This window comes from Symphodus melops, assembly GCF_947650265.1.
Source record: "Symphodus melops genome assembly, chromosome: 16".
Lineage (NCBI taxonomy): Eukaryota > Metazoa > Chordata > Actinopteri > Labriformes > Labridae > Symphodus > Symphodus melops.
Window position 1 is genome coordinate 3,245,349 of NC_136706.1, and position 15,742 is coordinate 3,261,090.

The following is a 15,742-nucleotide window of genomic DNA, read 5'->3' on the forward strand; positions in this document are numbered from 1 at the left end:
AGACAGAGACAGAGAGAGAGAGAGAGAGAGGATGTTATATTGCAGTAACAGAGAATGTTTCAGGAACTACAACCACTAAACAACCGAGGTGAAATGTGCAGAGCTCCTCTTTCTGAGCAAAAAGAAAAAAGAGCGACAAGAGAGAGAGAAACAAATGGTGTCTTTTTTGTTTAGTTTCCACCAAGTAAATGTATCCTGAGAGGGCAGGAGGTGTCAGATGGTGTGTGAGTGAGGATTGAGAAATGGGGCTTTATGTCCTAATCCCCTCTGCAGTGCCAACGGCCACTGACTCCCGCTGGAGAGAATGAGGAGAGAATGAGCATAACGTTTAATCTGCAGGCAGCAGTGAGATTATCTGAGAAGGTAATCTAGTCCTGCACAGGGGGGGGGGGGCACGCGCCGAGGCTCACTGCAGTGCTCAAAACCACGCGTGCACTGTGGCGAGGTTCAGCTGAAGAAGAGGAGGCGTCGGGGCCCGACCTCGAGTGAGGGACGATTTTGCGGTGAGTCAAGTTGAGCACGTTCACAGAGAAGACGAACACGGAGCGGAAATATCGCAAGAGACAGAAGAAGGATTAAAAAAAAATTAAAAAATCAATTCATTCAGCACAAACTAAAAGATCGACGCCAAAGACTGTAAATGTTAGTGGACAAAGCCTGAGTGGCGTCTCACACTGCGCGGGGCGGCGTGCTGGAAAAACTGTCTCAAGCTAACTTTCAGTCAACCTAACGGCAGGCTGAGTCGAGGCGGGTCTGAAGCGTCTTGACAGCCGCCTGTCAATCAAAGGCTTCTGCCGGCAGCCTCAAGCGCACACTCGACAAACTGCGGGATTTTTCACTTCCACATAACGGACATTTTTTTCTCTCCATATTTACAAAAAAAAAAGCCTGGACTGGTCTTCAGACGAGGTTCAAACAAACGTTTGTTTCCGTCATCAGACTGTTTTACAACGACTGTGCGTGCCTCCCTTCACTCGTTTATGCCTTACGCTCCTGTGATTGTGCGTCGAGTTAAAGAGGACCCAGATGTTGAAAATAAAAACACACTCGTCTACGCTGCAGGCAGAAAAAAAATAAATAATCTGCTGCTCTGCTGCCTCCTGTGTGCGCACCAAACAGCCTGCTGACATCCTCTGCAACAATCTAACACCCAAAAAATAAAGCGCCGTCCCCGTCGGTTCAATGATTATTTTTACACTTTAAATTGAACACTTTCAGTTTCTTACCCAAATCCTCCCATGCTGGAAGCAGCTGTTCCCTCTCCGAACACTTTACCCGCGGACGAGCTCATGTTGTTACTGAAGGAGGGGCTCGCTCCAAAAGCAGCTCCGCCGCCGAACGCAGGGGAGCTGCCGAAGGCCGGGGGGCTCCCGAACACCGGAGCGCTTCCAAAGCCACCTGAAGAAGGGAAAGAGGGCCGAGAGGGGCTTTAAGAAGTCTGTAAAGCAGAAGAACGTTTCAGGGCTTCGGCCTCGTTTCTCACTGTGAGGCTGAACTTCTTCTGTAGATGGCTTTTTACCCCATTTTTGATTGGACTCCTTTGTCAACATGACCCCCCCCCCCCCACATGTTTTCTAACAACACACTGACAGGATGGAGACTTCACACCGAGTGGCAGGGGAGAAAGGCTGCACTGAAATTACAGCCTGGCTACCAGCAGGCCCCGATAAATAATAGATTGAACGAATGTAATAAGATTACACTGTGTGTGTGTGTGTGTGTGTGTGTGTGTGTGTGTGTGTGTGTGTGTGTTGGAGCTACAGTGAGCCAAGGTGTGCCGACCAGAAGGCCTAACAGACAGTTTGGATGATTACTACGACGACAACTTCAAAATCGAGAATCGTAAAAACTGTGGAGAAACCAAAAATAAAAATCTGAATAAGAAGAAGCTCAAAGAAGAAACAAAAAAACAAAATGACCCGGTGTGAGGGAGTTCACTTTCAGACAGATATCAACATCAATGTTAGAACAGCTTTTCAGAGGATACTGGACTTGAATCTACAGGCGGCACGTGATCACGCTTTCACAATCTTTCACATGAAGAGCGAGGAGTTCAAACGTTTCCACGTTCAACAGTAAAGCGGTCAGTAAACGGATTCATCAAATCAAATCAAAGCGGTGTTAACGCGGCCCTGACTCTTGGCATTCCTCGTTGTTTTGTTGGGGGTAGCTGGGGGTGCTCATTGCCTTGCTCAAGGGCACCGCTGCGAAGCACAGGACGTGAACTAGCACCTCTTCTCTGCACAGGGTCTTGAACCGGCAACCCAAGTCCAGACAGACTGAGCTACCACCTCAAGATGCAACGCCGTGGATGGAGGTCGGATCTCAAACAATAAGTGTCTCCTGCTTTATTGAAACACATTCAAATAAAAATCGGTTGTTAATTTTTTGCTTTTGTAGGTGATAACGAAACGTCTGTTTTCATTTCAAACGGTTAAGAACTCCTCACAGGGGTTTTACATTGTGAAATGATGTCTGTGACAGTCAGGGCCTCCGGCTGTTTGCGTCTGCATACATCACATCTCTGAGTGTGCACGGCTCCGAGGTGACGCCGCCTCAGCACAGCAGGAGCAGGGGACACGGGAGCGTGACGCAGCGGCGCCGACGAGATAAGGCCGCCTCGCTGTAACCGACACCATGAAGGAGAGAGCAATGTCAGGAGTCGCCTGCTGTGCAAAATGGGATTATGTGGAGGTGAGCAGCCGTCCCTTTAACACGGGGACTCACACGACCTCACGCCCGAAGGCCTGAAGCCAGAGAATCTCAGACATCACTATGACAAGCGTGGAAACCCTCTGGACTTAAATCTCAACGCTACCATTCATTCTATGGATAATTTAGCTCCACCCCCCTCAAATGTCCCTGAGCCTAAATCAACAAATAACCACAACGCACAGAAACCCTCCCGTTGGAAAGCGGCGGCGTGGGACGGACTCGTCATCACCGCCTGCGTGTGAATGGAGCGGTGCGGCCGGGGCGCTTCGTGGAGGCATCAGCGTGTGAACGGAGCCCCCGAGCACTTAATCCACTTTCCAGTTCAAACACACCAATGTGCTTCTTACGATCGGGGAGACGAGATCATCGAGATTAAACGATTAGCGTGCGGCGTGCTGTGATGCGTCTGTCCACGGCCGTTGTGTCACGGGTGGGAAATGTTGTATTTTAGTCCCGAGAGCAAAACTCAATGCTTTTTAACACACCTGGTCACTTTAACCTGCCGCTCACTGCACATCCTTTCTTCACTGTCCTGCTGAGCTCAGTATGTTTATATCCTGATCTGTTTTTTTATTCTATACTGCTGCTGCTGCAATGCCTGAATTTCCCCATATCTGATCAATAAAGTTATATCTTATCAAACACAGAGTACTTAAAGAGTGTTAGGGTTTAGATGCATGTGATCCAGGTGTTGTAAAATCAGTGAGTCATCGTCAAGCTCAGGATGCTGATTCTACATCGATGTGACATCATGCATCACTTTCAGCAGTGGAGAAGATGAGAAATAGCGCGATGCAGGAACTCAGTCTGTAGGGACTCGTAACTGGAGGGTTGCCGGTTCAAGTCCCGTTAGTCCTGTGATTTCTGAGTCGAGATATCATTTACACATTCATTTATCTCCCCTGCAAAGACGATCCGAACTTTGCACAGGTAGAATCAAAGACGGGTCGAGGCCGGCTGTACCTGGTTTTGTCGGAGAAGAGAAGGAGCCAAATCCCTGCGACGCCACACTCGCTGCACCGGTGCTGAAGGTCCCGCTGGGCTTCTGCTCGCCAAAGGCGGTCTGTCCAAATCCAAAGGTCTTTGCACCGCTGCTCCCGAACAGAGTGTTGGATCCTGCAGGAGAAATCAGCACATACATCAAGGTTCGTCCTCCAGGATGGCGAAGGTGTGAAAACTACTGGAAATAAAATCGTTACCCGTCTGAGTCGTCTGTCCGAACCCACCGCCGGCTGCCGGCGTGCCGAACGGGTTCTTGTTCGCAGCTTCTTCGCTCGGTTTGCCTCCCAAGCCTCCGAAGAATCCTCCGGCGCCAGCTGAGCCCGCTGCGTTGGCCGAACCGGAGCCAAACAAACCTCCACCGGCTGACGGCTGCTGCGGCTACAGGAGAAGTTTAAGTTTTAACGCGTGTTACAGAAGAAAGAGAGCCGCAGATTCTTTAAACCTCGGTGAATCCTACCTGTCCAAACACGCTGCCGCTGCTCTGCTGCGAGCCAAACACAGGTGTGGCGGAAGAGCATCCGAAAGCTGTGATCAGAAGAGAAGAAAATGAAAAACCACCGGACCGTTTCCTTTTTCTTTACCATGTGGAATAAAAAGCATCAGCTGGCGTCTGAAGCTCCGCCCCCCTGCTTCATCCAACAACGCTTCCTCACTCTCTCACGCAAGAGAGCGAGGACAGGCGCACATCTGCTGAGCTCGTACTTCAACATCAGCTGTCCACCAAGACTCAGGCATTCCCGAACCGATTTGGGAATTTAGGGAATCTTCGGGAATGGGACAACTCCCAGCATGCCAGCCTCCGTGCTTAAGCTGCCACAGCTCAGACGACATGACCTCGTCCCCTGCTGGCCTCGACACCAAAGGAAGTGACACATTCCAGCCGCCACTATATGAGCAGCTTCACTGGGTTTGACACAATCATCATGTTCAACATATGTTTTCTATCGTCAGACACAAACACACTTTTTTTTTTTTTTTATGTCTTGTCTTGCTTTGTTTTGTCTTGTTGCGAGTGTCTAACTTTGTGTGTTTTGTCCTGCAATGTCAATTTTCTGTTCTTTAATTTTGAAAAACTAAATAAAATATATATATTAAAAAGATAATAATTAAAAAAAAGACAACCAAATGTACCGAGCTGTGTATTTCTGGTTAGACAACACAAGGCCAGTCTGACCGGATTGTTTTAAAGACCTTCCAGAGGTGTCTCTTTTATTTATATCAAATCAATATGTCTTTGCTCACAATCCTGATGTTATGTGATTTGGGTCGATAAGGTCTGCAAAATTTAGTGGCTGCAGCCGGTTCTAGTGAAACATTGAAGAATCAGCCTGGACAATGTCTCATTTCATTCTCTACCTTCAGGCTGTTAACAGTTCACGTTTGAAAATGATACACCCTCTGTCTTTTAAAGATCAAACGTATTGTCAGACATTTTTTCACCTTCGGAAAAAAAACAGCAACATCAAAATTGCACAAATGCACTCGGTACAGAATGTTGCCAATCGATTTTTGCAATTCAGACAATTCAGAGGATTGGACTGCCTTGATATTGAAACAGGTCACCATATTATATACAAGTTTAAACATCTGATGCTGGAGCAGAAAATGTTTCATGGGATAACTCGACAGGAGGAAGTTAATCGTGTGCAGAGTCCTTCTCACCTGAGGGCTGCCCGAAGCCGAATCCAGAAGAAGAGGATGTGGTGGTGTTGCTTCCAAACACGGTCCCCTGTCCAAATCCAGAGCTCTGACCGAAAGCTGGCGCCGTGCTCTGTCCAAACAGCCCTGCGCCGGTGCTGCTGGCTGTGTTGGCGCTGCTCGTGCCAAACGAGAAGGAACTGGCGTTGCTGGCAGTTGCGGCACCAAAAAGACCCCCTCCGGTCGTCGCGCTGTTCGAAGTGGCTCCGAACGCCGTTTGGCCGAAAGAAAAGCCGCTGGCTGTTGCCGCGTTGCTGGCAGGCTGGCCAAATCCGCTCACTTGGCCGAAGACGGATTTCCCAAAACCAGTTCCAGCCGACGCACCGAAGCCAGCTGAGCCGAACCCGGTGGCTGCGGGCGCTGCTGAGGAAGCTGCAGGTGCAGCAGGTTGTCCGAACACGGTGCTCGCTGTCGTTGTGGATGTGCTGCTAACTGTAGCGGTGGTACTTGAGGCTGCAGTGGCGACCGTAGTGATCACTGGCGTGACTTGAACACTGCTGCCGTCTGTTGTTGGGGGTGCAGGCTGGGTAAAAATGGAGCCTGGTTTGTCAGAACCGGGTGCCTGAAACGCCGCTGGAGCCGCCTGTGGGACGGCCGCAGGGGCAGCCGTGGAAGGAGGAGCAGGAGCAGCGGTGGTGCTGTCCGGAGCGGCCTCTGTTGTGGCTACATAGGGCGGAGGTGGAGGGGTTACTTCAGCTGGTGGGGTGATAAAGAGGGGGGGCTCAGGGGTGGGTGCAGCTGCTGCAGGTGTTGGTGCTGTAGCCGCCGCGGCAGGGGTTTCTGCGGAGGTGGGATCTGCGGCGGGCTCGGGTAATACTGAAGGACTTGCACGTTCCGCGGCTGGTTCAGGATCGGCTTCTTTTACAGGCGGAGGTGTGGGCTCTGGAGGTGGGGGCGTGGCCTTCGGTGGCTCGGTGGACTCTGAGGAAGCAGCAAGAAGACTGCTGAAAGACGTCGGTAAAGCAGCCGGGGGGGCTGTGCTGGATGGAGGGACAGAGAAGGCCGGCTTTGGCATCGATTCGGGGGGCTTGAACAGACTGCCTGACGCTGCCCCTTTGGACAAATCCACTCCTGTGGAATCTTCTGCAGACTTTTGCAGAGCTGCACCAAAGCTAAATTGTGCTACTCCCTTACTCGTACCAAGTCCAGTTTCGCCAAATGCAAAGGATGCAGCAGCAGCAGCAGCAGCGGCGGGTTTTACAGATGCATCTTTAGCTTCTTCTCCTTGCCCGACACGTAGCCCAGAAAAAACACCCAGAGTCTCTCCTCCAGCTATCTTTGGGGGCTGTGGATCAACCCTGAGGGCAGATGAGGTGGAGGAGGCCTTTTCTGCTTGTGCGTTTGCAGGCAGCGTGGGTGACGCAGTGCCGAGAGCAGGGGAGGTGGACTTTGGGGTGTGCGAGAACGGCTCCTCCGCAGTCTGGCCGAACATCATTTTGTTATTCCCGCCGAAGGAGAATTTATTTACATCCTTCGCTGCAAATGCATTCAATGAGAAAACATAAGTGATGCATGTTGTGGCCTAAATCCTCAACTGTCTGACAATAAGCAGTTAACTGTGTTACCTTGTGATCCTTGTGTAACCGTAGAAAAGCTGAAGCCTGAAGATCTGTTCGAGAAGATGTAAATCACAGAGCATCAGAGAGTATGACACATTCACATGATCATGGTAATGACGATGCAACGTTTTTGTCGTCGTTTATACGGCAGAGGCTGCTTGGACTCACCCTGAGGCGAAGGGGAAACCTTTGGCGGAGGTTTGCTCCGTTGAGCTCGCAGCGACGTCTGTTTTGGCTGGCTGACCTGAAAGATGCAGAAGTTCATGCAGTCCGTAAAAGATGTATTAAAAAAATTATTTAAAAAAGTCATATCTGTCTGTATCATTTAAAAAACAAAGTTAGCTGTTTAAAAAAAAAAAAAAAAAAAGACAAGAGCTGCAACAGCATTGATTCAAAGTGAAGATTTTGCACATGTTGGGATCAGAATGATCAGCTCTCACCGAACACAAAGCCCGACTGTGGGGTGGGTGTGCTTTCAGACGACATCTTCTGGATACCTTGTACAGGAGTCTGCAACGAAACTGGCTGTTAAGAGCTTCACGATTCAAAGTCACAACACAGGGAAAAAAAAAAAAAAAAAAAAAAAACCTTTAAAAAGGAAGACAGAGCGACTTCTTCATCCAGTAGATGTCGCCCTTCAGCACCATCATGAAACCAAAACAAACGCCTCCGCTTTTCTGAAGCCTCCGCTCTCCTGCGGCGTTACACCTCCAACCTTTCTCCGCTCACGCACTCACGGAGGAGTCATCAATTAGAACACGCCATAATTAAAAACCCTTCAAACTAAATCCACCTTTGCTCGAGCAGCTGACTTCCTGTGTTCTGCACTGTTGTGTTAGCAGGCTAACGTCAGCACACTTTGATACATAACTTGACAATGACATCCAAATAATCAGCGTCGATGTTCTTCTTCTTCATGAAGTAAAACATCTTTATACCCGAGGGGAGGAGCCAGCCGTCTATGTAAACATGGTGTAAACACAGCTCCAACAACAGTACAGCTAACAGGACTCGAGCTTCTCACTCACTGTAGACAGTCACGACTCAGAGACACATACACAGGAGTCGAGTTCAGGACAAACACTTTGTGGGTTTTATTTGATCAAACTATGGAGAGCCAGTGAATGTGACTCCCCGTCAAGCTGAACTTGGGCCTGAACCGTGACGAAGAGGAGTTCCCCTGGCGCCCAGCTGTGACTTGTCGCACCGACATGGGAGGACGCTGGGACGTTTCTCACGCCTGCCGCTAACGGTGCATCTTCTCACCAAAACTATCAGCAATCTGTGAGTTTTCACAGGTCAAGAAGAAGAAGAGGAACGTTGACTCCAACTGTGTTTTGTTTTGAGGATCTAAGTTAAAAAGAAAAAACACTGAAGGAGGATTATTAATGTGTGCACCACCACGCAGTGCAGGAGGAAACCTTTTAAAATGCGTCTTAAACCAGCTAACATGTTCCTCCGACGATCAGGTCAGAGCCTAACATGACGAGAGATGCGTGTTTCTCAGGTTGCAGGATTCGATTTTGAAGGTCTCTGTATCGTCTCTACATCAAAAGCTTTTTAACTCCATGTTGTCTCTCGGACTGGACAGAGTCCGGCTTCGACTATCCCTGACAGGCTACAAAACAAGTTGTGTGTATAGCGTGTCAAAGCTGTGTGCTTGAATGAAACATGCAAAGGTACATTTGACAGCTGGTATACTCACTCGTTTAGGTTGGTTAGAAGAAAGTGAAGCAAAGGCTTGAGCTGCAGGATCTGAAACTGACGAGCTGTAAAAAAAAAAAAACAACGAAGAAAAAACAGAGGAGGGAGAGGGTTCAGTGTTTTTACATCAGCAAGAGAGGCATAATGTTTTACACTTTATACTTCAAGTCACGATGAATTATACTTTATGTTTTAATAAATTGGAATAAAGGAGCACTTAAATGATCTTGAGAGAAAATCTTAAACATCTAATTGAACGTTTAGTTCTCGTTGTCAAACTAGGAAATATCTGAAGGTCAGATCCATTCTGGTTGGAGCGAGGTTTTAGTGCGTCACCGGGGGAAAAGCTCGCCCTTATAATCATCTTACTCTCACAATGCCTTTCTTTGCTCGTTTGTTATTGTAAGCAGGTTTTATTTGGGTGAAAAAGTCCCGAGGAGAGCTGTGTTGAAATACAGAGCCTCAAAAGTGGAGCACTGGCCGGTGAAGCAGAAAGAGTAAGAGGCAAAGGGACAGGAGCAGGAAGGTGTGTGAGAATCCTGATTAAAGACTCAAAGACATGATGAACCGTCAGACGGCGTGCGAGCAGAGCAGTCCAAGTGGTTTTCACATGAAAGTGGTTTTTAACATTAATGAAGCAGGATCAAACACGACATGTTTCACTGATAACCTAAGAAAAAAAAAGGTGAACATGAAGACAAGATTGAACTCCAACCGCGTAAAGACTAAATTGCAGTGAGATTTCAGGCAGGAGGAAACGCGCTGGGATGGAAGACGCGTCTCTCCTCGCCGCGTGCACGGGCTAAGATTAGGTGGAGTCAGCGACCTGATAAGTCTGCAGCGAGGAGACGCTCTCAAAACAAACAGTGGAGTCCTGGAGGAGTCGTAGTGACGGCCTCTCTACTCGCTGGATCAGGAATAGATCTGAGCGGGGTGCAGGATTATTTAACGCCTTCATATGATATAACCGGCTGGATGTTTTCCAGGAATAACACGGACGGGATCACTAAAAACCAACAAGTTCTTCTGATTATGAAGTCCTGAGTAAGATCTGAACTGCGTAACAGCTGCACTCTTATATTGGTCGCAGACAAACTTTTTAGAGGAAGTCTTCAAAGTTTATTTATTATCGTTTATAAAAGTCTGATAATCATTTACCTGAGGATGGTGGAAACCCCAGGAGGCCCTTTATCCTTGAGCTCCTGGACGTTGACCACCTGAGGAACGGTCTTCAAGGTGGACTCTGTGAGCGTCGTACTGATGACAGCTGGAAACAAACAGACACTGGTGTGAGTGACACAAAAATGGCCACGCGCACACACAGAATGTTTACGTTGAAAAGTTTATAAATGAACAGGATGTTTCCACGGCAACTAAAGCCTAGTGTGAATGAAACTGCAAACCATCAGCTGAGAGAAAGACCAGGCGGTCACACAGACTGAAGTCTGTGTCTCCCCCTGGTGGTCCACCGTGGCAACAGCAGCACGGTGTGAAACACTCAATGCATCCTGATTCCCGTTTAAAAATAAACAAAGAACTCTTCTCACTGGGAGTGCTCCCACCTGGCTTCTGATTGGCCATCTGCCTGCGTAGAGCGGCAGTAGCCGCCGCCTGATTGGGGGGGATGGTGACGGGGAGGTTCCTCTCGGTCGGCGGAGCTCCGTGTTTGACCGTCTTCGTGGCGAGCGCAGTGCTGTCCGCTCCGCTCAGGTTGATCTTATTGGACGGAACTGAAACATCAACACGGAGAGCAGCGTTTGAGAAACATGGCAGCCGGTATCCCCAAAAATCACATCATGGTTCACTGCTCCGTTTGTCCGGAGCAGTTTTTCTATGAAGGACTTTGTGGCGAGCTCATCGGCGTCACAACAACCTGCCTGAAGAAACGTGCTTAGTGAATGTCCACTCACTTGGGCTGGCTATAGGGCTGAGTGCGAAGCCCATACCCTGCACTGAGTGAAGTTTGGTCAAAGGGGTCGACTGTATGGCCCCGAAGCCCGGCTGGATGGAGGGCGTCCTGACGACCGTGGGGTGGCGAGGCGTGACCAGAGCTGGAGGCAGCACAGGCAGGGGAAAGGGTTCCGACTGTAGTTCCTCTTCTTCCTCCAGCTCCAGGTGAGCCGGGTGTGGCTCCAGGGACTGAGACAGGGAGGACGTGGAGCTCACGTCATCCAGGTCCTCGTAGTATTTCGGAGACAGGAAGGCCGAGCGAGACAGGTTGGCTAGAAAAGAGTGGATGAAGGACAACGGGGGAAGACTTGAGTCAATCTCAAATAAATCAGTTTCTTTAACTGTTCAACAATGGAAACAGTCTTGGTAGTGAACACAAAAGAAAACAGATTAGAGGTTCCACTTCCTGATTAGTGTGACCTTTGATAACGCGAGCTGAGCACACGTGAGTACCTGGTGCTGTTGAGCGGACAGGAGGCATTTGACCCTTCGAGAGGAAGTTACGCAGCTGAGACTGTTTCACAGGTGAGATCTTGACCGCTGGAGAAACAGTTAAGAGTTAGCGTGGGTAGAAATGAAGAAAACTCGTAAATGTTGGAAAATAAAAAGCACACGTTGATACCTGGAGATACGGCTTTGGTCTTCGGAGACGTGGCGTCCAGTTTAGCTTTCAGGAGTGCTTCTCTTAAACTCTCGAGCTCGCTTTCCATGCTGTCGGAAAACACACAAACACACCTTTCTAACTCAGCTGTGTAAGTGCTCAGAGACACATCAGGCAGAAATGAATGTTAACGCCTGAAGAAGGCTGCCACACTAAATGACATGTTAAACACAGTTATCAAAAACAACAAACACGCTTGAAATGAATGAAAACAAAGTGAGAAGATGTTTTTTATTATGAGTGTTACCTTCTGTCTCACACAGCAGCTCAGCCCAACTTTCTTTTTTTTTTTTTTTGCAAAAGTGTAAAAGTGTTTGAACTCTTAATAATAGTGCATAAAGACTTGTAGAGATCGAGGTGCAAAATGTAAGACTCTTGTGTTTTTTGTTTCCTTTCCTGCACCTACCCGGCTGTGTTTGCAGTCGCTGTCCGGCGGTCTATCATTGGAGCGGTGGTCTTCTTGTAAAGGCGCAGTGAAGTGAGCTCCTTCACCTGCTGGTCCAGCCTGTTCTTTTGCTGGTTGATGATGTACAGGTTGTTGGCCAGTGTGGTGAACAGGCCCTCACGCCCCGGCACCACCATGTGTCTGTAAAAAAAAAAAAAAGAAGAAGAAGAAAAGAGAGAATTATTACATGAGAAAAAGGTGCTTTACACAGATTGAAATACTTCAGACAGCTCTTCTTACTTCTGCTTTTTCTTCTTCTCCAGGTGTTTCTCCCATTCCACATCCAACACATCGTTGACATCTTCCACAGCAAACATGACATACTGGTACAACCTGCGAATCTCCTGAGAAAAAAAAGAGAAAAGATTCATTAAAAAAAAAAAACGGAGTATATGCTAAACAAAAAAATCTATCTATTCATGCAAACACAGTGTGAGTCATCCGTGCTGCAGCTCACCTTCAGATGCTCCTCGCTGCGGGGGTCCAGAGGCTTTTTGTAGAGCAGCTGTCGGTAATTTTTGTCTCTGCTCAGCTCACTCTGAGCCTTGGCTTCTTCTGCCCCGGCGAAGCCCTCCAGTAAGGTGGTCTTCAGAGTCCCAATGTCCCCATGGAGAGACTACAAAACAGAAAAAAAAAAACACTGAGGAGTCAGCTTAGTGAACGGATCAGAGCGCACTGATCAGTGTGAACACAAACGCACCGCACTCAGGTCAGAAACAGCGACCAGCAGGGGAGGGGAGAGCGATCACGCTCGGGCATCGTACAAAAACACCAGCGTGCTGAACGTGAAGACGCTCTGAGAATATTCAACTTCTCGTTTTTTTAATTTGGATTCAAAAAGAAGCGTGCCGGTACCTCCGTGGTTTCCTTGATCTCCAAGGTGAAAATGTGGAGGTCCTCCGACTCCTTCCTCAGCTCCTTCATGTCGTCGTTGCTGCCGACCTTGAAGTCAGCTCTCGCGCTCCGTGCCTTGAGGTCGTCCAACTCCTTCTGGAAATGTGCAATCTGACGACAAGTCAAAGAAACGCTGAGTTACAAAGGAAGCGAAGGAAACTCACTCCCATCTCTCTCTTTTTTTTTTTTTTTTTTTACGCTGGAGGCGCTCACAACGTTTCAGAGCAATTCTTTCCACGATTAATGTCACTTGTTTATGAAAAGTTGTGTCGCAGCTGAAAGGCTGTCAATCAAACATCATGGCAGACTTCAATGAAACCTGACTGTACAATACAGTTTAACACAAACGATTTCTGAAGTTTAAAACACAAGCATGCACATGTAGCGAGTATTGAACCCCGTCGTGAATCTCTCTTCATTCACAGGTCCAACAAGTCTCACCTCGTCCAGTATTCCAGCCATGATGGGATCCGTGTCCTTCTTCTGCTGGAGCTGCTTCTCCAGAGCCTTCACGCTAACTGCTGCCTGCAGGAGGGAGAGGTCAAGTATGCACATCAACAGCTGCCGGTAAGACACTAAAAACACCCACCAATAAAAAACTAAGACAAATTCAGGACTCAACTGAAATAAGGAAAAATAAAACACACAAACCGAACTAAAGCACACAAGCTGTATGAAGTGTGAACAAACAAAAAGAAAACAATTCCCTCTCATTAGATACTCCTGTTGGTTTCAGTTACTGCTAACACTGTTGCTATAGCAACCAGCAGCAGAGTTCTAAACTTACATTGTTTCATTCATAATTTTTTTATAGAAATTTAGCATGTTTTCTTTACTCCCTGTTACTTTTCCGTGTGTGTGTGCAGGTGTGTGTGTATTGTGAGTGTGTGTGTGAAGTGAGGGGTGGCTGAGAACTGAAGTGAAGCAGCTCTATCTGCTTTCAGTAAATAACGGGATGAACAATAACAAATAACAAACGCTTCATGACAGACAGACAGACAGACAGAAAGACAGACAGACAGACAGACAGACAGACAGACAGACAGACAGACAGACAGACAGACAGACAGACAGACAGACAGACAGACAGACAGACAGACAGACAGACAGACAGACAGACAGACAGACAGACAGACAGACAGACAGGACCTGTGGGGTCTGCATGCGGCTCTGGGCGGCAGGAGGTTTCTGGACCACTGCGGTCGGCGTGCTGCTTTGAACTGGACGCACTGGAGCTGCAAGACGACAATGAGAACCACGATTTCAATTTGATAATTAATCAATGCTTCAGAGATTAAATAAGGCTTTTTTCTTACCCAGTACAGCAGGTGGCTTGGTGGCCAGTGGTGGCTGGGGGGTCAAACTACTGGAGACCATCGTTTTGGGGAGTGGGGAATTGAAGGAGAAGGGCTGCGGGGCTGAAGCAGGGGTCTCCACAGCTGAAAACCTTGGAGAGCGAGAGAGAACAGATTTCTTTGAAGGTCGTGTATGCATGTGTCGATAATCAGTCACAATATACAAACCATTTACAGGTTGAGGCTCCGATTAAGCTAAGTCACCAAGTTTTCCATTTTAGACACTAATTCACTGTCCTACGTTAATTACGAGAAAGGCAAGAAATATAAACTTTGAGATAGATGTGAGGTTCAAACTAAAGAAATGATTTACCTGCCAGTTAAATTTAGTTTCACAGTGGGTGGAGAGGGAGCAGCGAGGCTCTGTGGTGTAGGAACCGGAGCCGGAGCTGAAGTTAGAGCAGGAACCGGAGCCGGAGCGGCAGGAGCGGCAGGAGCTGGAGCCGCCACTGCTGGCGGTTTGATGGTTGGTGCGAAAGAAAAGGCGGATGAGGCTGAGGGAGTGTCGGAGGGAGGTTTGGAGGCGAAGGAGAAGCTGGAGGCTCCAGGGCCAAAGGCTGTGGTAGCTCCCCCCAGGGTGAAAGCTGACGGCGTCGAGATGGAGCACGTGGTCGGCACTGAGAAAGTAAAGCCAGACGACGAGGATACGGGAGCTGTGGGAGCCGTGCTGAAAGGGGCAGCGGAGAAGGAAGCAGCGGCGGCTGGAGGCGTGAAAACAGCTGCTGAAGTCAGGCTGAGGTTGGGGAATGCAGCTGGGGCAGATGGGACGGAGGCAGCGGCTCTGGGAGCGTGTGGTGCCAAAGACCCTGTGAACAGAAAATACATCAGCTCTCCTTTCAGCTCACCTCACATGATGGGAAAATTTATCGACAAGCCAAGGTTGCAAACTGCAGAAACAACTCAATTAGCCTTTGAGAGGAGAGAGAAAAAAAAGAAAAAAAAAGTCGAAAATTTTTATGCTTAGACGCTCATCAAGGTGATTAAAAAAACTGTCGTCAAGTTTTTCTCCATGTGTTCAGCTGTGCAAAAAAAAGAAAAAAGAAAAGACGGCTTCGTAGAAAATGAAGCTTTTTCACAGTCCTGCAGAATCAAAACAGCTCGTCTCATTTAATGAATAAAAGAAGGAGACTCAAACGATTGGGGAACAATTTGGGATGAGAATGTTCTTCACATTATTGCAGCAACAGGGGAAAAAAAAAAGGATCACATTTTGCGGTTAAAAAAAATGTGTGATGATCGAGAACACTGTCTTAAAGAAGAACTGCTACGACCACCGCGACACTCAAACGACTGCACACTGCACACGCTTTAATGCAGGGACGTCCGAGCAGGGCGGCTCGGCAGGGAGCGCAGCAGAGCCGGTGGGCTCAAGGTGATTTAAGTCCAGTGGTTCAGAGTTATTGTGCAGTTGTTGATGATCTTACCTGGCGTGGGAAGTCTCTCCCCCTCCAAGGGGAGTGCGGCGGGCGCTGAGACCAGCTGCTTAACCCCGGGGTTCAGATTGAGCAGAGCGAAGGGGCAGATTAATCCCTCGGTGGAGAGCATCAGCATAATGGGCGCTGGGGGCAGGCTCTTCTCCTCAGCTGTGAGCGGGGGCAAAAAAAAAAAGAAAAAAGAAAAAAAGGAAATCAGACGGAGATATTATCACGAGACAAATGATGCATTCTCTCACAAACACCGTCAGCAGAGTCTGACCCCCCTCCGGCAACTCAAGACCCCTCCACGTGTACGGAGGCTAGCCCTCCAAGCGGGTGGGCCG

General features: G+C 48.4%; 1 protein-coding gene across 3 annotated transcripts in view; it reads right to left on the minus strand.

Annotated features, from left to right (window-relative positions):
• nup214 (nucleoporin 214) overlaps positions 1-15,742 on the minus strand; it is a 36,875-nt gene that overhangs the window by 13,916 nt on the left and 7,217 nt on the right. For all 3 annotated transcript variants that reach the window (XM_079363574.1, XM_079363573.1, XM_079363572.1), the window contains exons 11-33: positions 15,408-15,566; positions 14,297-14,789; positions 13,945-14,075; positions 13,778-13,863; positions 13,070-13,153; positions 12,590-12,739; positions 12,192-12,350; positions 11,975-12,078; positions 11,696-11,875; positions 11,251-11,339; positions 11,082-11,168; positions 10,589-10,900; positions 10,241-10,408; positions 9,837-9,945; positions 8,680-8,743; positions 7,415-7,484; positions 7,143-7,218; positions 6,981-7,024; positions 5,380-6,891; positions 4,175-4,242; positions 3,915-4,095; positions 3,679-3,831; positions 1,227-1,398 (exon numbers count right to left, since the gene is read on the minus strand). In XM_079363574.1, coding sequence (XP_079219700.1) covers positions 1,227-1,398; positions 3,679-3,831; positions 3,915-4,095; positions 4,175-4,242; positions 5,380-6,891; positions 6,981-7,024; positions 7,143-7,218; positions 7,415-7,484; positions 8,680-8,743; positions 9,837-9,945; positions 10,241-10,408; positions 10,589-10,900; positions 11,082-11,168; positions 11,251-11,339; positions 11,696-11,875; positions 11,975-12,078; positions 12,192-12,350; positions 12,590-12,739; positions 13,070-13,153; positions 13,778-13,863; positions 13,945-14,075; positions 14,297-14,789; positions 15,408-15,566 — 4,651 coding nt within the window. The remainder of the gene's footprint in view (positions 1-1,226; positions 1,399-3,678; positions 3,832-3,914; positions 4,096-4,174; positions 4,243-5,379; positions 6,892-6,980; positions 7,025-7,142; positions 7,219-7,414; positions 7,485-8,679; positions 8,744-9,836; positions 9,946-10,240; positions 10,409-10,588; positions 10,901-11,081; positions 11,169-11,250; positions 11,340-11,695; positions 11,876-11,974; positions 12,079-12,191; positions 12,351-12,589; positions 12,740-13,069; positions 13,154-13,777; positions 13,864-13,944; positions 14,076-14,296; positions 14,790-15,407; positions 15,567-15,742) is intronic.